Source organism: Sander lucioperca, chromosome 2 (assembly GCF_008315115.2).
Source record: "Sander lucioperca isolate FBNREF2018 chromosome 2, SLUC_FBN_1.2, whole genome shotgun sequence".
In the NCBI taxonomy this organism is placed as follows: domain Eukaryota; kingdom Metazoa; phylum Chordata; class Actinopteri; order Perciformes; family Percidae; genus Sander; species Sander lucioperca.
The window spans coordinates 9,388,092-9,403,069 of NC_050174.1; the positions used below are offsets into that span (position 1 = coordinate 9,388,092).

Consider the following 14,978-nt stretch of genomic DNA (forward strand, 5'->3'; position numbering starts at 1 on the left):
GTGAAGTTAAAGGAATAGTTTGACATTTTAGGTAATGTACTTTCTTGTCGAGAGTTGAGATGCGAAGAACGATAACAGGAAGTCACTACACTGAAGATATAGTCAAATATACAACGCTACACGTATTTAAACATTTCCTATTAGTATGCAATGGTAAAGTAACTAAAACAGTACACTATGACTATATGTATTTTAGCACATACTGTATAGAATTAGTATGTAGTATGACTTTGGGACACACCGAGAGTCTGCTTTAAGAAAGAGAGAATAGCGGATATGAAAAACAATAATGATGAGGGTGATGATGGTAGCCACTGCTCCCAGATTGATTAAATATCTGTCAGCAGCATTAAGCAGAGTTTGGGTCTCCCCAGGCCTCATTAGTACTGGAAGTACAGTTTCTCTCCTGAGGTACTTACTCTCACCTTCGCTAGAACTACGAGGCGTGCAAACCGGCGTCATCTGCAGGATTATCTTTTATGCTACGTATCTGAAAGGAGACGGACGCAGAGGAAGATAAAAGAAGGGGGAATGAACAACAGGCAAAGCAGGAGAGTGTAGTCTGGTGCTCATTAGTAATTTTGCACAGTGTTTTGAATTTGTAAGGACGCTTGTGTGTTTTAATTCTTCTGAGTGAGAGGGTCTCAGTTTAGACCAAATTGAAGGAAAATGTAGGATAAGGAAGAAAGGAGGAGAAAAGTGAAATTAGATAAAAGAAAGAAGGGAAAGGATGCAGGACAAACAAGTTCTGTAAGGAGTGAGAAAACGGTAGAGGACAAAGGGGAAGGAGTTCTGTGACTGAAATGTATAAACACAGATAAATAGATAGATAAATGAACACAAAAGCACAAACACACACAGCTGCCACTGTAAAAACGTCTGTTCTTTCTTTCTGTCACACACATTCATTGTCTTGCTTTGTCTGCTTGTCTGGGTCATGCTCTCCTCAGGTGCAGAACTTAGCCACTGTGAACAAAGAGGAAATCAATCACTGTTCACCAATCAGCTAAGCTCTGTGCCTGGCTGGAGAGAGGATACAAAACCTGTCTGGCGGACTGGCGCGCGCGCGCACACACACACACACACACACACACACACACACACACACATACACACACACACACTTGCGAAACACCCACATCAAGACCCTCTGGCTCCCTCATCATCCTTCTTTTTTCTCCGCACTTCTAAATCATCAACTCCTTAAACACAATCACACACCCTCTTAGATCATCATGTCTTCTTTGGTTTTAAGTTTCTGGGGGACGAATGAGAGAGAGAGAGAGTGTGTGTGTGTGTGTGTGTGTGTGTGTGTGTGTGTGTGTGTGTGTGTGTGTGTGTGTGCGTGCGTGTGTGTGTGTGTGCGTGTGTGTGTGCGTGCGTGCGTGCGTGCGTGCGTGCGTGCAGGAGGGGCTGTAGTTGCCATGGCAGCTGGCTGGGTCAGGGCTGTGTGGTAATCCCTGGCAATGTGATTTTATCATAAGTCACAAATCAGCACGCCAGGAACCCTCACAGCCCAGACATGAAAGAACAAGATCTTCTCTCCCTGTCTCCTTTTGTTACTCCTCTAACTACATCTTCAAGTCAGCACTAACACCTAGAAAGCGAAATCTCTAACTTTGTTTGTACTTTCTCCCTCACTTCTGCCATCAGAGCGCAGTCATGAAAGACCAGACCTGTAGATCCTCTCTCCCTCTCTCTCACACTATTTCCTTGGTTACCCCTCTTCTCCTCTCCCATTCGCCACGCTCGGCTAACCCGGCGATATGCCCCTCATTAAGCGGATCAAGAGGGATTCCAGAGGCATGTACCGGGGGAAGAAAAGAACAAGGGAGGGAAAAAGAAAAAAAAGACAGGGGGAGACCACCCTTCTCCTTTAAAGGGCTGTGCTTTTTAGGTTTAAAAACACAGTGCGTTTGCTTGACAGACATGTTGTTTTCAGTTAAAACCCTCTCAGCCCGCCTCAGCCTAATCCCACTGTATTGTGATGTGTGTGTGTGTGTGTGTGTGTTGATGTAAAGGGTACAGGGAGGACTGCTCTGCTTCAGAAAAGATGGTGGGGGCACCCAAACTGAGCAGTAAAACATAAATCTATCTCCCCACAGTGCAATATGAAAAAGCAGTGAGGAGGTTGGTTCATCCATCATTTTAATTGGTGAGAGATCTGGACCTGGCCTCAGTTGACCAGCATGATCCATTGATGTTTAGAGAGGCTTGTTTGCTTCAGTCCAATGGGAAGCAATAGTAAAAGTTAGGATATAAATCTCTAAATGCTTCTTTTTTTCTTCTATTCTTTTTTATTTTTATAGGTATTTTAGCGGATTCGTTTCAGTCCTCCTGTACTTGTAGTGAGGCTCCACAGAGAGGTGTAGGGAGGCACTATATATGTGTGCACAGTATGTGTGTTTGTTAGAGAGATTTATCAGGACTGAGCCAGATGCCGAGCACTTGTCTAGAAAGCCTTTCACATCCTGCGCAAATGCATAAAGCTGTCTGTCTGTGTGTGTGTGTGTGTGTGTGTGTGTTGTCTGAAGATAAAAGCTGGTCTTGTAGTGGCTTGGTCACGGCCTAAAAAAAGGATTTAGTGTTGTAAGTCACTCAGGTTGACAAGGACAAGTATTTAGCAGCTCCTTTTGAGGCCGCCTGTGTTGACCAAGGTCACAGACGCCTTGTTTAAACTTATACTTGCTGTATTGGGGTACTAGATAATAAGATTAACACCTACTTTCTTAATCGGTTTCTGAGTGATGGGTTCTACATGAACACTTCATTTTCTACCAAAGTAAAATAACAATTTTGGTTATTTCACATGATTTATGTTTTGTTCATGCCATTGTTACCGGTTTGAAGCAGACATGGCTCAGTTAGAAAAGGTGATGTAATGTATTTCTCTGCATCAATCAAAGTTGATCAATATTGGAATCAGAATCTGGAAACAGTTGTGTGGTTGTTTGCTCGTGTTGCCAGGGATATGTCACTGCAACAATTAGTTAGATTAATTGATTAAGTCAATAAATGAATAGATCAACAGAAAATTGTTAGCAACTATTTTGACATTCAACAAATCGTTTAAGTCATTTTTTAAGCAAAAATGCCAGACAGCTTGTTTCAGCTTCTCCAATGTGAGAATTTACTGCTTTTTTCTGTTAAATTATAAATTTAAAATCTTTGGATTTTTGTTTGGCATATATGTAACATTGGATCCATAGTATACTACTGTATTGTTTAAAAGCTTTAAAGAATAGCTGGGTTACTATAGTTCAATTGTCGAGTCAAGATCCTTATAATTGCCTGTTCTCATTATTCAAAGGTTAGTGTCAGTAATAGCAGGACTGTTATGAAAAGATCAGCAGCTTTAAAGAGACCTGTCTTTACTCTAGTCCTCCCTTCCGCTCTCTCTCTTCCTCCCTTTTTTTTCCTGTCTGTCCGTCTAAACCATAAATTTCTCTCTTCCCTTCATTTAGCGTGAGACCAATAAACCCCTCATGTCTCTAAATCGTCATAAAGCTCAATGGGTGGCAGTTGTGGTTATGCATACACACACATAAACACGCACATATACAGTAGGAATTTTAGGGTCAACAGTATAAAAATTACCCCGCAATAAGTAGAGAGCGCCCTGAGCCCCTCAGAAAACGCTCGCTGACCTGTTCTCTATCTTTTTCTTTCCTCCCTCTCTCATTTGTTTGAAGAACACATTCCCAAATTCCTTTTCTGACAAACACGTCCTGATGGCGCTGCTGTGAAACTACGGAAAAGGCCCCATTCTGAGTCTACAAATACACACATGTGCATACACACACACGCACGCACGCACGCACGCACGCACACACACACACACACACACACACACACACACACACACACACACACACACACACACACACACACACACACACACACACACACACACACAAACACACACACACACACACACACTCAATGGGATCAGAGAGGAATGTGAAGTATACTGTAGGTAGCCAAGTGACTCAAGTGTGGACTGTCCGCTGGGGCAGATGGAATTAGGATCAATCCAACACAAAGCTTTTTTACACGTTTGCCACCTTAGAATAAAAGGTCAGATATGAGATAGAAATATTGTCTTTTATGTGTAGAAACACTTAAAAAATTGAAGAAGAATAACAATTATTAGCAAGACATCAACACCCACAAAACCTGCACATTTCAGATTTAGCTGGTCAGGAGAACTCTTGATGTAAATTCTGATGAAACTAGAGATGATTAAAAAAAATTAATATTTTGCATCTCAGTTTAAATGAAAGAATACTATCATGCAGCGCAGCATGGTCGACACAGTGCAATGAAAAACTGAGAATGAGACTTCACCTCCAATGTCAAAGGACCATCTCCTCTACCACTCTGCGTGCTGATTGGTCCATTTGTTCTGTGACCAATGAGAGGCAACGACGGGCCAGAGCCTGCTGCTCAGGGTCCTCCTGAACCATCAGCTCCCCATACAGATACACACCCATGGCCTGGAACACACACACACACACACACACACACACACACACACACACACACACAATCAATCAATCACTTTTTATTAAAGTTTATTTTTCTTATTGCGTACAGGCTTTTCTCTCAGGTTGAATCACTGTTTTAAAAGTATTTCATTGTATCATGCAGGACAAATGTTCCGTTGTTGTTGTGTATTTATTTACTTGGTCATGAACCAGAAAGTGTTCCACGTCTCTGTAAGCCCGAGTGTACGCATGTTTGACCACCAGCTCACACCAGCGATGTTGGACCTGGAAGCCAAAACAGAAGAAAATATACAACAACTATTAATGAAATAATACATACAAAATCTCCTATTTAAGAGATTTTGGCCAAAAATTACAGCACACTGTGGTCAAATGGAGCAACACAGAATCAAGAAATCAAAGAAAATAATTGCTCACTTCAAACTAAAGATATACTGTACATTAAAACAATTGCACTTCATATAGCCCATATACATCTTAAAATGGCCATTGTGTTATTTCTGAAGTCACTGGTCTTTGTAATTTTAGTTGATTCATAGTCGTTCATTCAAAGCTAATGAAGCTGACCACGTGAAAGCTTTACCAATGGGTATACTCTTGGTGCAGACAATATGTAGTTAGAGGGTCATACACCCGCTGATTAAATAATTATTTCTATCAGTCACACACCAATCACAGCCATTTTCACATCAAGGAGATCCATTAAAATATGACTCCTTCCTCACTGATCCCTGCTACACCAATGCTGCCTCTCTCACTGCTGCTGATGCTGCTGGCAAAGCTTCACCACCACAGCCTCCACCTTCCCTGTTCAAAATCCTAACATGACTCAGGGTTAAAATGGTTTGTCTTATCAATGTCGTGCTTTTGGCCCACTCCTGTATACCCATTGGAGTTCTCTGCATTGGGCTCCCTGTTTCAGCTTAGGGTGCTGCTTGGCTGATCCAGGGAGCCATCAGCGCCAAGCATAACTGTATTTACTTTTATTACAATAAGGTTTAAATCTATGATGAGTGTTTCTGACTGGAACATACGTAGTTTATACCACTCATTACAAAAAAACATAAAAAGTAGATGATGGCAAAGATTTATAATCTGTTTATTTTATTTTTATGCTTTTGACCAGTGCACTCACACATTAATGTCAACAGGTCTCCTTCAAAGCCAGTAACAAAAGGCAAACCGCTAATCTGACAAGCTAGGAGACAAAACTAGAAGCTGCTCCACTGACAATGAATAGATTAATCCAGAATCGGAGGATTAACAGTCGTGAACTTTGGTTTAGAAAGGAAACCATCTCAATCCAAAATTCATGTTAAAAAGTTCCGTTTAATTGTCTGACAATGTGCATCTGTGTGTGTTCACTGTGTGTGTGTGTGTGTGTGTGTGTGTGTGTGTGTGTGTGTGTGTGTGTGTGTGTGAAAGCTAATGCCTAGCCTTTCTGCTAGAGGATCAATAGGAGCTCTGTTGCCGCGGTTACAGGAGAGATCAGAGACTGGCTCTGTCCCTCAGACCTCAGCCATCCTCCTTCATCATCTGCAATGAGCGTGCATGTGTGTGTGTGTGTGTGTGTGTTTGTGTGTGTGTGTCTGTGCAGGCGTGGATATGCAGTGCTTGGACGATTTTTTTGGGGGTAGTTTAATCTCCTCCATAACTATCTCCACACAAACAGGATAAAAAAATAGTCTTTTGGAGAGTACAGTGACCAAGCGTGGGTGATTGATTCTATTTCAACAGCTCAAGCTTTGGGCATTTCTACAGCGCTTGTACAGATATTCATTTTGAGGTAGCAGTCTAGAAAGGAGCCAAATGCATCAACCCGTGTGCTGTGTGACAGTGTTCACACTCTTAATAGGAGTTTTTGTTGTTTGTCCACCTGTTTACGCAACATGAGAATGGAGTGAGCAATGCTCCATCTAGAACAGCCACATTTAAATCCTCACATTACCTTCGCAACCTATTAAATAAACATGAGTTTAATTAGTCTCAAAAGAGCTTTCTAGTTCCTCTATCCTTCAAATTTGAAATATTCCCTTTTACATACAGTATATTCTCTACCTCTGTTTACCCTGGAAGGCTGCAAAAAACCAGACATGACAAAAAGCAAAGGGTAAAAGTTAAGTGTAACACGCTCTTCCACCATCTGCCCACATGGGAACAAGGATATGTGTGTGTCTGTATTCATGAATGTGTGAGTGTGCACAAATGTGTACAGTATGTGTACCCTCTGATGGCAGCCCTGCCCTTCTTGCCTGCGTAGTCCCAGCAGCTGTTCCCTGCCCTGGGTTACATTCCTGGGGAGAGCCCTGGGGCAGAGCAGCTGCCTGGTGCACCTCTCCTTACCCCCTTTTTTATTCGCTTTCCTCTCGCTGGGCCTCTCTCTCTGACAGCACATGCAATAACACGGTGACATTCCTTCATTTATTAATGCACCCCTGCCCCTCCTTCACCCTCCACCACCACCACTGACTCCGACACATAACGTACTCCGTGTGTGCACGCACTTACCATGACAAACATAGAATCTAATAGACAAGACAGACACGCAAAAGCATGTGAATACAGTGTTACGGTAGTCTTGTCCACATACTGTATGCCAGCATGGGCGCCCAAACGCAGCCTCATGTAAAGTAGTGAAACATTATCATAATTTCGTAAAGCCTAAGCTGATGTCTTCAAATTGCTTGTTTTGTCCAAAGATATTCAATTTACTATCACAGAAGACAATAAAAGCAGCAAATCTTCACATCTGACAAGCTGGCACCAGGGAACGTTTGGCATTTTTGCTTGGAAAAATTACTTTTTTATTATCAAAATATTTGACGATACATTTTCTGTCAATAAACGATCAGTCGATTAATACACTAGTTGTTTCAGCTCTACTTTTAACAATATGTCTGTGCTCCATGACACTATCTTATTATAGCTGCCACTATTGTTTTCAAATCTCGTTGTTTGGCCAGTGGCACCTACTGTATTAGGACTGGATCTTTCTCAGTTTTTCCCATTAGAGTTTTTTTTTGTACACTTGAGGAGCTGTTTTTGTTTCCAGTCTGTGGAGTCCACTGAGGTTGTCATTGTCATAAAAGGCTATACAAATAAAGTTAGGTTGCCTTTTTTTTTTCTTGACACTTCTTGGTTTATTACAACTCTTGCCTCCTCTTCTCTGGTCCACATGTTTGTGGAACCAGACTTAATGTGGTCCAGTGAAGTCCCTAGTCACTGCAGGAGTAAACCTGACCTGGGCACAAACAATGTGTCCTGTGTGCTTGACACACAAGCCTGCATTTACACTCTCACAGAATCAGAAATGCCCTCACGGAACTACATGCATGCATACGCACATACATGCACACGCAAACATAGAGTCACACAGCATCTTGCATCACATGAGGCTCATATGAATGGGAGAAGTCATGCACGCTCTCTCTCATACATGCAAGCACATGCTCCGGCTCACAGGCACACTCACACACGTATTCATGGTCACACTGTTCACAAAGCAGTCCCACTGCACGCACACTGGTGGTCAGCCACATATTTCCTTTCGCTATGGTGTACATGCTCACACAAATCACACACACACAGTCTTTAGCTTGCATGCCAGTCTTCTCAGTACCTTTAACCCAGATACAAGCTTCTATATCACATTCACTGCAGAGCGTATCACTATAAATTAGGGCTGAACTATTTTTGAAAATAATCTAATTTTTTTCCCAAATATTGCGACTGCAATTCGATTATTTTTTTATGCTCTTTGTCTTCTGTATTATTCAACAAAGAATAATAATATAATGTATAGTATGAACACACAATTACACACTAGACAGTTAAATAAGTAAAAATATACAATATAGTATATATCTATATACACACACACACACACACACACACACACAACAGTGTATTTTTTTTACAGTGCACAGAGAGGAGCTGCCTCCAGCCCCTCCCCCTCGTGAAGTTGCGTGCTTCCGTGTGCACTTGTTCAGAGAGGCTATCGTTGCGTTAGCTAGTTGCTGGTGTTCTTGCCATGGGATTAACTGTACTAATAAAACTGTTGAAACACTGCGGCCACGCTGCTGTGAAAGCTCCCCGAACGTCATTTATCAGAGTCTGGTTGTTACCCCTCTCAGTGGCAGCTCCTCCACTCCATATCTTTATAACGGAGCTAACCGGAGCTAACCGCTAATCAGAGCTAATCGTTGCCAACCGAGCCTTGAGTTCTGTGTGCCTGTATCCATTAACTGCATGTATAGACTCAAGCCTGAATAAAACCCTTAATTTTATTAAAATGGCTGTAAAAGTTTTAAACTACAACTCAGAGTTGTTTGAATGACAGAAATCAGCTCAAGGTACGGCGTAGCGTTAGCGTGCTAGTTGATGCTTTCTCTGCGGAGTGCAGACTGATTTGCTCTCGCGAGTCATGTGACCAAATCGCAGCCTTTGCGATTAGGAAATCGCTTTTTAACATATCGCGATATTATCGCAAATGCAATTAATCGTTCAGCCCTACCAAAGCCCGTCTACGGAAAGCCGTTCCACTCCCTATTAAGCCCCATTGTACCTACTTTGGTTGCAGTTCCACCAGAGTTCCACTGGGGGTGATCACGGTCCAGTGCAAAATGAATGGGACCCTATGGAGCTAGACGGCTAAATTTGTCTCTTTCGCCTGATTGTCGATAAGAAATCTTAGATTTGATTGTAGTTTTTGCATATTTGCATATTTCGGCGTGGTCTTTAAAACATTAGCAAACCTCTTTCTAGCACGTGTATTAACAGGGAGAGCCTAACCTGTCAGCTGTGTTGTCGATGCCTCGGGAGAAAAAAGGAAGCGACTCAAAGCTTGCCGTAAAGCAGAATCTCTGGCCTTATATGTGTATGACGTCATTGACATTTTAAAAGGCTTTTTAGAACAAAAAAGCCACTTTAAAAAAATCTAACACCCAGCAGTGTGTATTTTCTTAGCCTCCCCTTTCAAATGCAACATTCAAATTACTAGACAAAAAATTATATCCTGAGAAAAGTGGATTTTGAGGGGTATAGCTCCATAGAGTCCCATTCATTCTGCACTGGCCTGTGAGCGCCCCCTATTTGGAACTCTGGTGGAACTGCAACCAGTTCAGAAGCCGGAAGTAACGAGAGAGTGGAACTTCTTCCCTTATTAGAAATTCTTTACTATAAATGTCCCTCTACTGTATGGAGAGAGACAAGCAACTAACAGGTGGTGACACAATATGTAACAGCATACCGTGCTTTTATCACCAGATTAAGTTGTAGTAATGAGAAAATACCTTATAAAATGGATTAATAAAATGTATCAAATAGCAAATCAGTCATTAAAGTGATAGTTTGAATCTTTTGAAGTATGAGGTACTTTTCCATAGTCAGTGTATTACCTATAGTAGATGAAGTCTGGAGAACAGTAATTTTACCTTGCAGAATTCCTGGTCTACCGTTGCCTATATCGGTTAGTTTGTTTGTGTTATTGTGCAATGTACACCAAAGTCGCACAGTAACACAAACAAACTAACCAATTGAGGGAGTGGTAGACCAGCAACTCCCATGTTCTGCAAGGTAAAATGACTCCCTTGGTTTTGTCAAGGGAGACTGGTGGCTTTGAAGAGAGCACAGATGGATGTAATGGCTTCAGTTCCCTGTCAAAAAGAGCTGTCTGGTGGCAAGGTAAAGCGGTGAAAATATTCTGAATATAGCATATACTTAAACCGATATTGATTTTCTTAGGTGGGCCTTTTTCAAGGTGGCTAAAATACGTTTTGCTGTGTGGCCCCGTCAACAGCAGTACATTGCTTAGCTTCCATGTCGGTACTGCTGCCTGCTTCTCCAAACTGGGGAAGTGCTGACCACCATTACTGACTATGGATAAGTACCTCGAACAACCCCACTTTAAAAGATCCGAACTATACTCTTAATGTGTGTGAACTCATCAAGAGATTTTTACTGTATTGATATATCAGTTCTATTATAGGGTGAACAATCTATGTCGTGTTTTATCACAATGCCTTTCTCGAGTCAAGATATTACTAACCGCTCTTCAGAAGCCATGAGAATCACTTCTATAATCCAATATTCAGCCAATCTGAAAAGCTCTAATTCTGAGAACAGTGAGGGGCTACACAGGCTGAACTGCACTGTGTGTCTTGTGTTTGTCCAAGAATTATAAACATATCATTTATCTGAAGAGGATGCAGTATCAGACATAGAAAAGCTGAGTGAGAAGATGAATACAATCAGACCAGGAGCCAGAGAGAGAGAGAGAGAGAGAGAGAGAGAGAGAAAGAGAAAGAGAAAGAGAAAGAAAGGAGAATACATTGCTACATTTATAAGAAGAGACATAGGTGATTAACCTTTTCTGAATGAGATTACTAACATTAGGACAGGACCATTGCCTTTAGACAGGTGCGTGCAGGACTGTGTATGTTCATGTATGAGAGAAAGAGTGTGTGTTTCCATGCCTGACTGTGTGTATAATGGCCCTGTGTATTTTTAGCACTAAAACACTAAACGTTTTTCATGGAACTTGCAGATGAGAAACTGCTTTCATCTGCCAGGAAGTCTGACTAAAGATGCCTAAACCTAGAGCTGGACCCAAGGCCAAACACAAAGTGGCCTCAGCTTGTTGACCGCAAGGTTAAATACTAAAATTAAATGCAAGACAGTAACATCAAGAACTGAATAAAGTCACTAAAACAAACTTCTAGCAAATAAACTGACAGAAATACGTTAAACATTCTAAATTAGAGGCAACTTTTGTATTTGTGGGAACTTGAACGAGTGGCCTGACTGTGAGTTTGGAATGTAAATAATAAAAATGCCCTGAGATTAAAGGGGTGATAGAATGCAAAACCGATTTGACCTTGTCATAGTTGAATAACGACAGTTTGGTGGGTATATAGGACATATATAGAAGCTCAAAATCCCATTGATACCCCTATCCTCTGCAAATCTCACATTTTGAAACTGCCGCTGAAAACGGGCGAATCTCAACAAAGCTGGAAGCTGACGTCAGCATCCCAAATCCTAGTCTTTGTCACGCCCCAACATTTGCATAGGCTACACCACTGACCTGAGGTCAGCTTAGTCTTCTGAATCTAGCTAGGTCATGCAGATCTCCAGAGGTCCGCTATTTAATTACTAAATTCACTTCTGAGACTTTTTTATGCGAGAAATCAACTATGTAGAGGTCAAATATGGGCCGTTTTACGAAAATTGATGGCTAATTGCACATTTTGTCCGACTGCGTGTCGCAGTTCAGCAGGAGCTCAGCAGGCTATGTGACAGCGGCCGGTACTGCCTCGCCGCCCGGCGTGTCCTACTTCATAGACTCGCTGTGAGCTAGCTGGATCTCCGTCACGAAGGGAAGCCCGCGGCGCTCCATACCCGCGCAAAGTCACCGGTTCTGGGTTACTGGACTACAAAATGCCGAGGCCCTTGATAGCCTGCAGCTAGCCGCGATTCATAGGTTTGAAGGGACAGTAGCAGCTAACGAAATCCCCAATGTTCACAAAAATGCATTAAATTGAAATCGGACACCATAGTTAGCTTTATAAGACCTTGGGGTATATGTTATATAAGTGGCGTGATGAAATTCAAACTGTAAATATACTTTAATTATGCCGAAAGTGAAGCTAACTAGCCGCGATCTGTACACATAGGATAGAAGGGACAGTAGCAGCTAACAAAATCCCTAGCTAGCTAATGTTCACAAAAATGCATTAAATTGAAATCGGACACCATTGTTAGCTTTATAAGACCTTGGGGTAGATGTTATATAAGTGGCGTGACAAAATTCAAACTGTAAATATACTTTAATTATGCCGAAAGTGAAGCTAACAAGCCGCGATCTGTACACATAGGATTGAAGGGACAGTAGCAGCTAACGAAATCCCTAATGTTCACAAAAATGCATTAAATTGAAATCGGACACCACTGTTAGCTTTATAAGACCTTGGGGTATATGTTATATAAGTGGCGTGACGAAATTCAAACTAAATATACTCTAGTTATGCCGGCAGCTGGCAGCCAGCCAGCCAGCTCCGCGGAGCCCCGAGCCCCAGTAGTCCAGTAGCTGAGAAACGGTGACTTTCACTGGGTATGGAGGTTGCCGTTTTCTCGTCACACTGTGTGGAGCTCCTAAAGTCCGACACGTCTTACCAAATTTGCAATTAGCCACCAATTTTCGTAAAACGGCCCATATTTGAGCTTTATATAGTTGATTTCTCGCATAAAAAAGTCTCAGAAGTGAATTTAATAACAAAATAACAATGTATAACTTTGCAGTGTCTGAAATATGAGACCTGCTGTCTCGTCTCCAATGTGTTTCTATGGGGTTTGCTCAAACCAATCAGCACGCAGCTCATCTAAATATTCATGAGCATACCATATTTGGAAGAAAAGCTCTTGTTCCAAATACAGCCATATTCACAGGGAAGTTAAGGGCCTAATAAAATAGCATTCGGGCAATTTTCAGCTCAACCAATGTTACATACCATATTAGGAGACCTTAAGGAACAGTGTGAAATACCCTATATAATCATTCTATCACCCCTTTAAATTTTAGATGTCTGGATTCACTACAATAGCCGCTCAATTGGCCTCGTACAACAAAACATCTGAGCCCCATTACATACATTACTGCCCCAACAAAACAGTTCATATAATTAATAAGAACTTCTAAAAAACTAAATATGAATAAAAAAATGATTGTCAAGACAAGCTATGTGTTAACGATAGAGGTTAGCGTCGACAGTTTAAAGGCTCCGACGCAGCTGTGTTTTCACACTCATGCTCCTGTACTGAGAGGCGCTGTACAGTAAAGAACTCTTAAGCCACCAACACACAGCTGCAGAGCACAGACAAGAAAAAAAAAAAACACACACACACACACACACACACACACACACACACACACACACACACATACACACACACATTCTCACAAACATAGTTAATAGTACCATTAAGGAACTTTGTGCAGTACTAAAACATGAAGCGAATACTTGTGGGATTTAGTCAGTAATGGTGGCTGTAAAGAAGAGCAGAATTTATTACACATTACTAAGCGGTGTGCCTTGGGATGTAAAGGGAGAGGAAAACGTCTACATTTCATTATTGGAGGAGATTATGGAGCTTGGATGCATATGCTCACTTGAGTCTGAGCATGTGTGTGTGGGTGAATGGTTGCATGTGTGTGTGGTCTTACCTCAGCGTCTTGATTCTGTAGGTTGTAAGTTCTCTGCAGAGCACGCACTGTTGCCGTGCTCAGCTCCTCTTCCTCCAGCAAAAGTTCCAAAAGCATCACTAGCTGATCCGACATCACCTGAGAAGACAAAACAATAATTAGATTAATGGTGCTGACTTATACTGTACAACCCCATAAAATATATTGAGACATTATTGGATATTATTGGATATTATGAGCAAAAAAAGTCACATCTCCTATACACCAGCAGTTTCAAACTACTAAACTAGAAAACTGATTAACATATTGCAAGCTGTGAGTCTGTTCTCAAACATATTTATGTTTACTTTATTTTCTAAAAGTTTCATTTATTTTATTTTCAGTGCTAGGAAAGGCTTGATGAAAAAACACATCAATATAAGCCAGGCAATTAATGCAGCTCTTCAAACAGAGGAAACGGTAGCATAATAAAACAGAGCTGAAATGGTGATTAAATAAATATGGTAAACCAAGTGAATCTTGTACAACTGGGAAAACAGGCAAAATAGGACAGATGAAGGGAAATGATTTAGGATTTGATTCAAGGGCAGAGAGATAAGTGAAACAAAAGCAATGAAGTTGTCTTTTTTGATATTGTCCTCTTGTAAAAAAACAAAAACAAAGGGAGCAGCACTGCTCAAGGACACACGCTGCCAAAGACATCTTTTAACATCTTTGTAGGTTGTAAGAATACAATGAAATCCGTGATTACAGCGATGACAGAGCCTTAACATTTAGAAAAACAGAAATAGGAAATGCCTCATTGTTGCTTCTTAATAGTGCATGTACTGATTGTGATGTCCTGAGGTAAACCTATAGGAAAGAACCAATTTTCTTCTAATGACTAACATCTTCAGGGACGGGAAAACTCAGCGGTGAATTTAGATGATTATTCTGAGGATGGATGTGGGCAGCGATATGAGAGAGCAACTTCCTCCTCTGGAGAGAGCTGTGCCCAGCCTTGCCTGCCTCTCTCCTGCTGACACCCAGCACTTCCAGCTACACTTTCTCTCTTTTTCCCAGTCTGGGACACAATTAATGGCTGACGGCCCTGCAGAGACTGATGTGAAAATATGTATGAAGTGTGTGTGTGACTGACTGAAGCAGAGCGCGAGAGAGAGAGAGCAAAAAAAATAGTGGAAGAGGAAGACAAACACAACTCTTCTATTCAGGAAAACACATTAAGGATAAATGCATTATATATTTTGTGACAAAGGAGCCTATCGATTTAA

General features: G+C 41.4%; 1 protein-coding gene across 6 annotated transcripts in view; it reads right to left on the reverse strand.

The window, feature by feature from the left end:
• The window catches only part of LOC116054052 (aminopeptidase O (putative)), a 73,681-nt gene that overhangs the window by 3,418 nt on the left and 55,285 nt on the right, over positions 1–14,978 (reverse strand). For 4 of the 6 annotated variants that reach the window (XM_031305353.1, XM_031305355.2, XM_031305351.2 and 1 more), the window contains 3 exons: positions 13,729–13,845; positions 4,686–4,772; positions 4,348–4,496 (listed from right to left, as the gene is read on the reverse strand). In XM_031305353.1, the coding sequence (XP_031161213.1) occupies positions 4,356–4,496; positions 4,686–4,772; positions 13,729–13,845 (345 nt within the window). In that variant the 3' untranslated portion in view covers positions 4,348–4,355. Of the gene's footprint in view, positions 1–4,347; positions 4,497–4,685; positions 4,773–13,728; positions 13,846–14,978 lie in introns of those variants that run through there. The other 2 variants (XM_035991913.1, XR_004105988.2) reach the window with 2 other exon arrangements.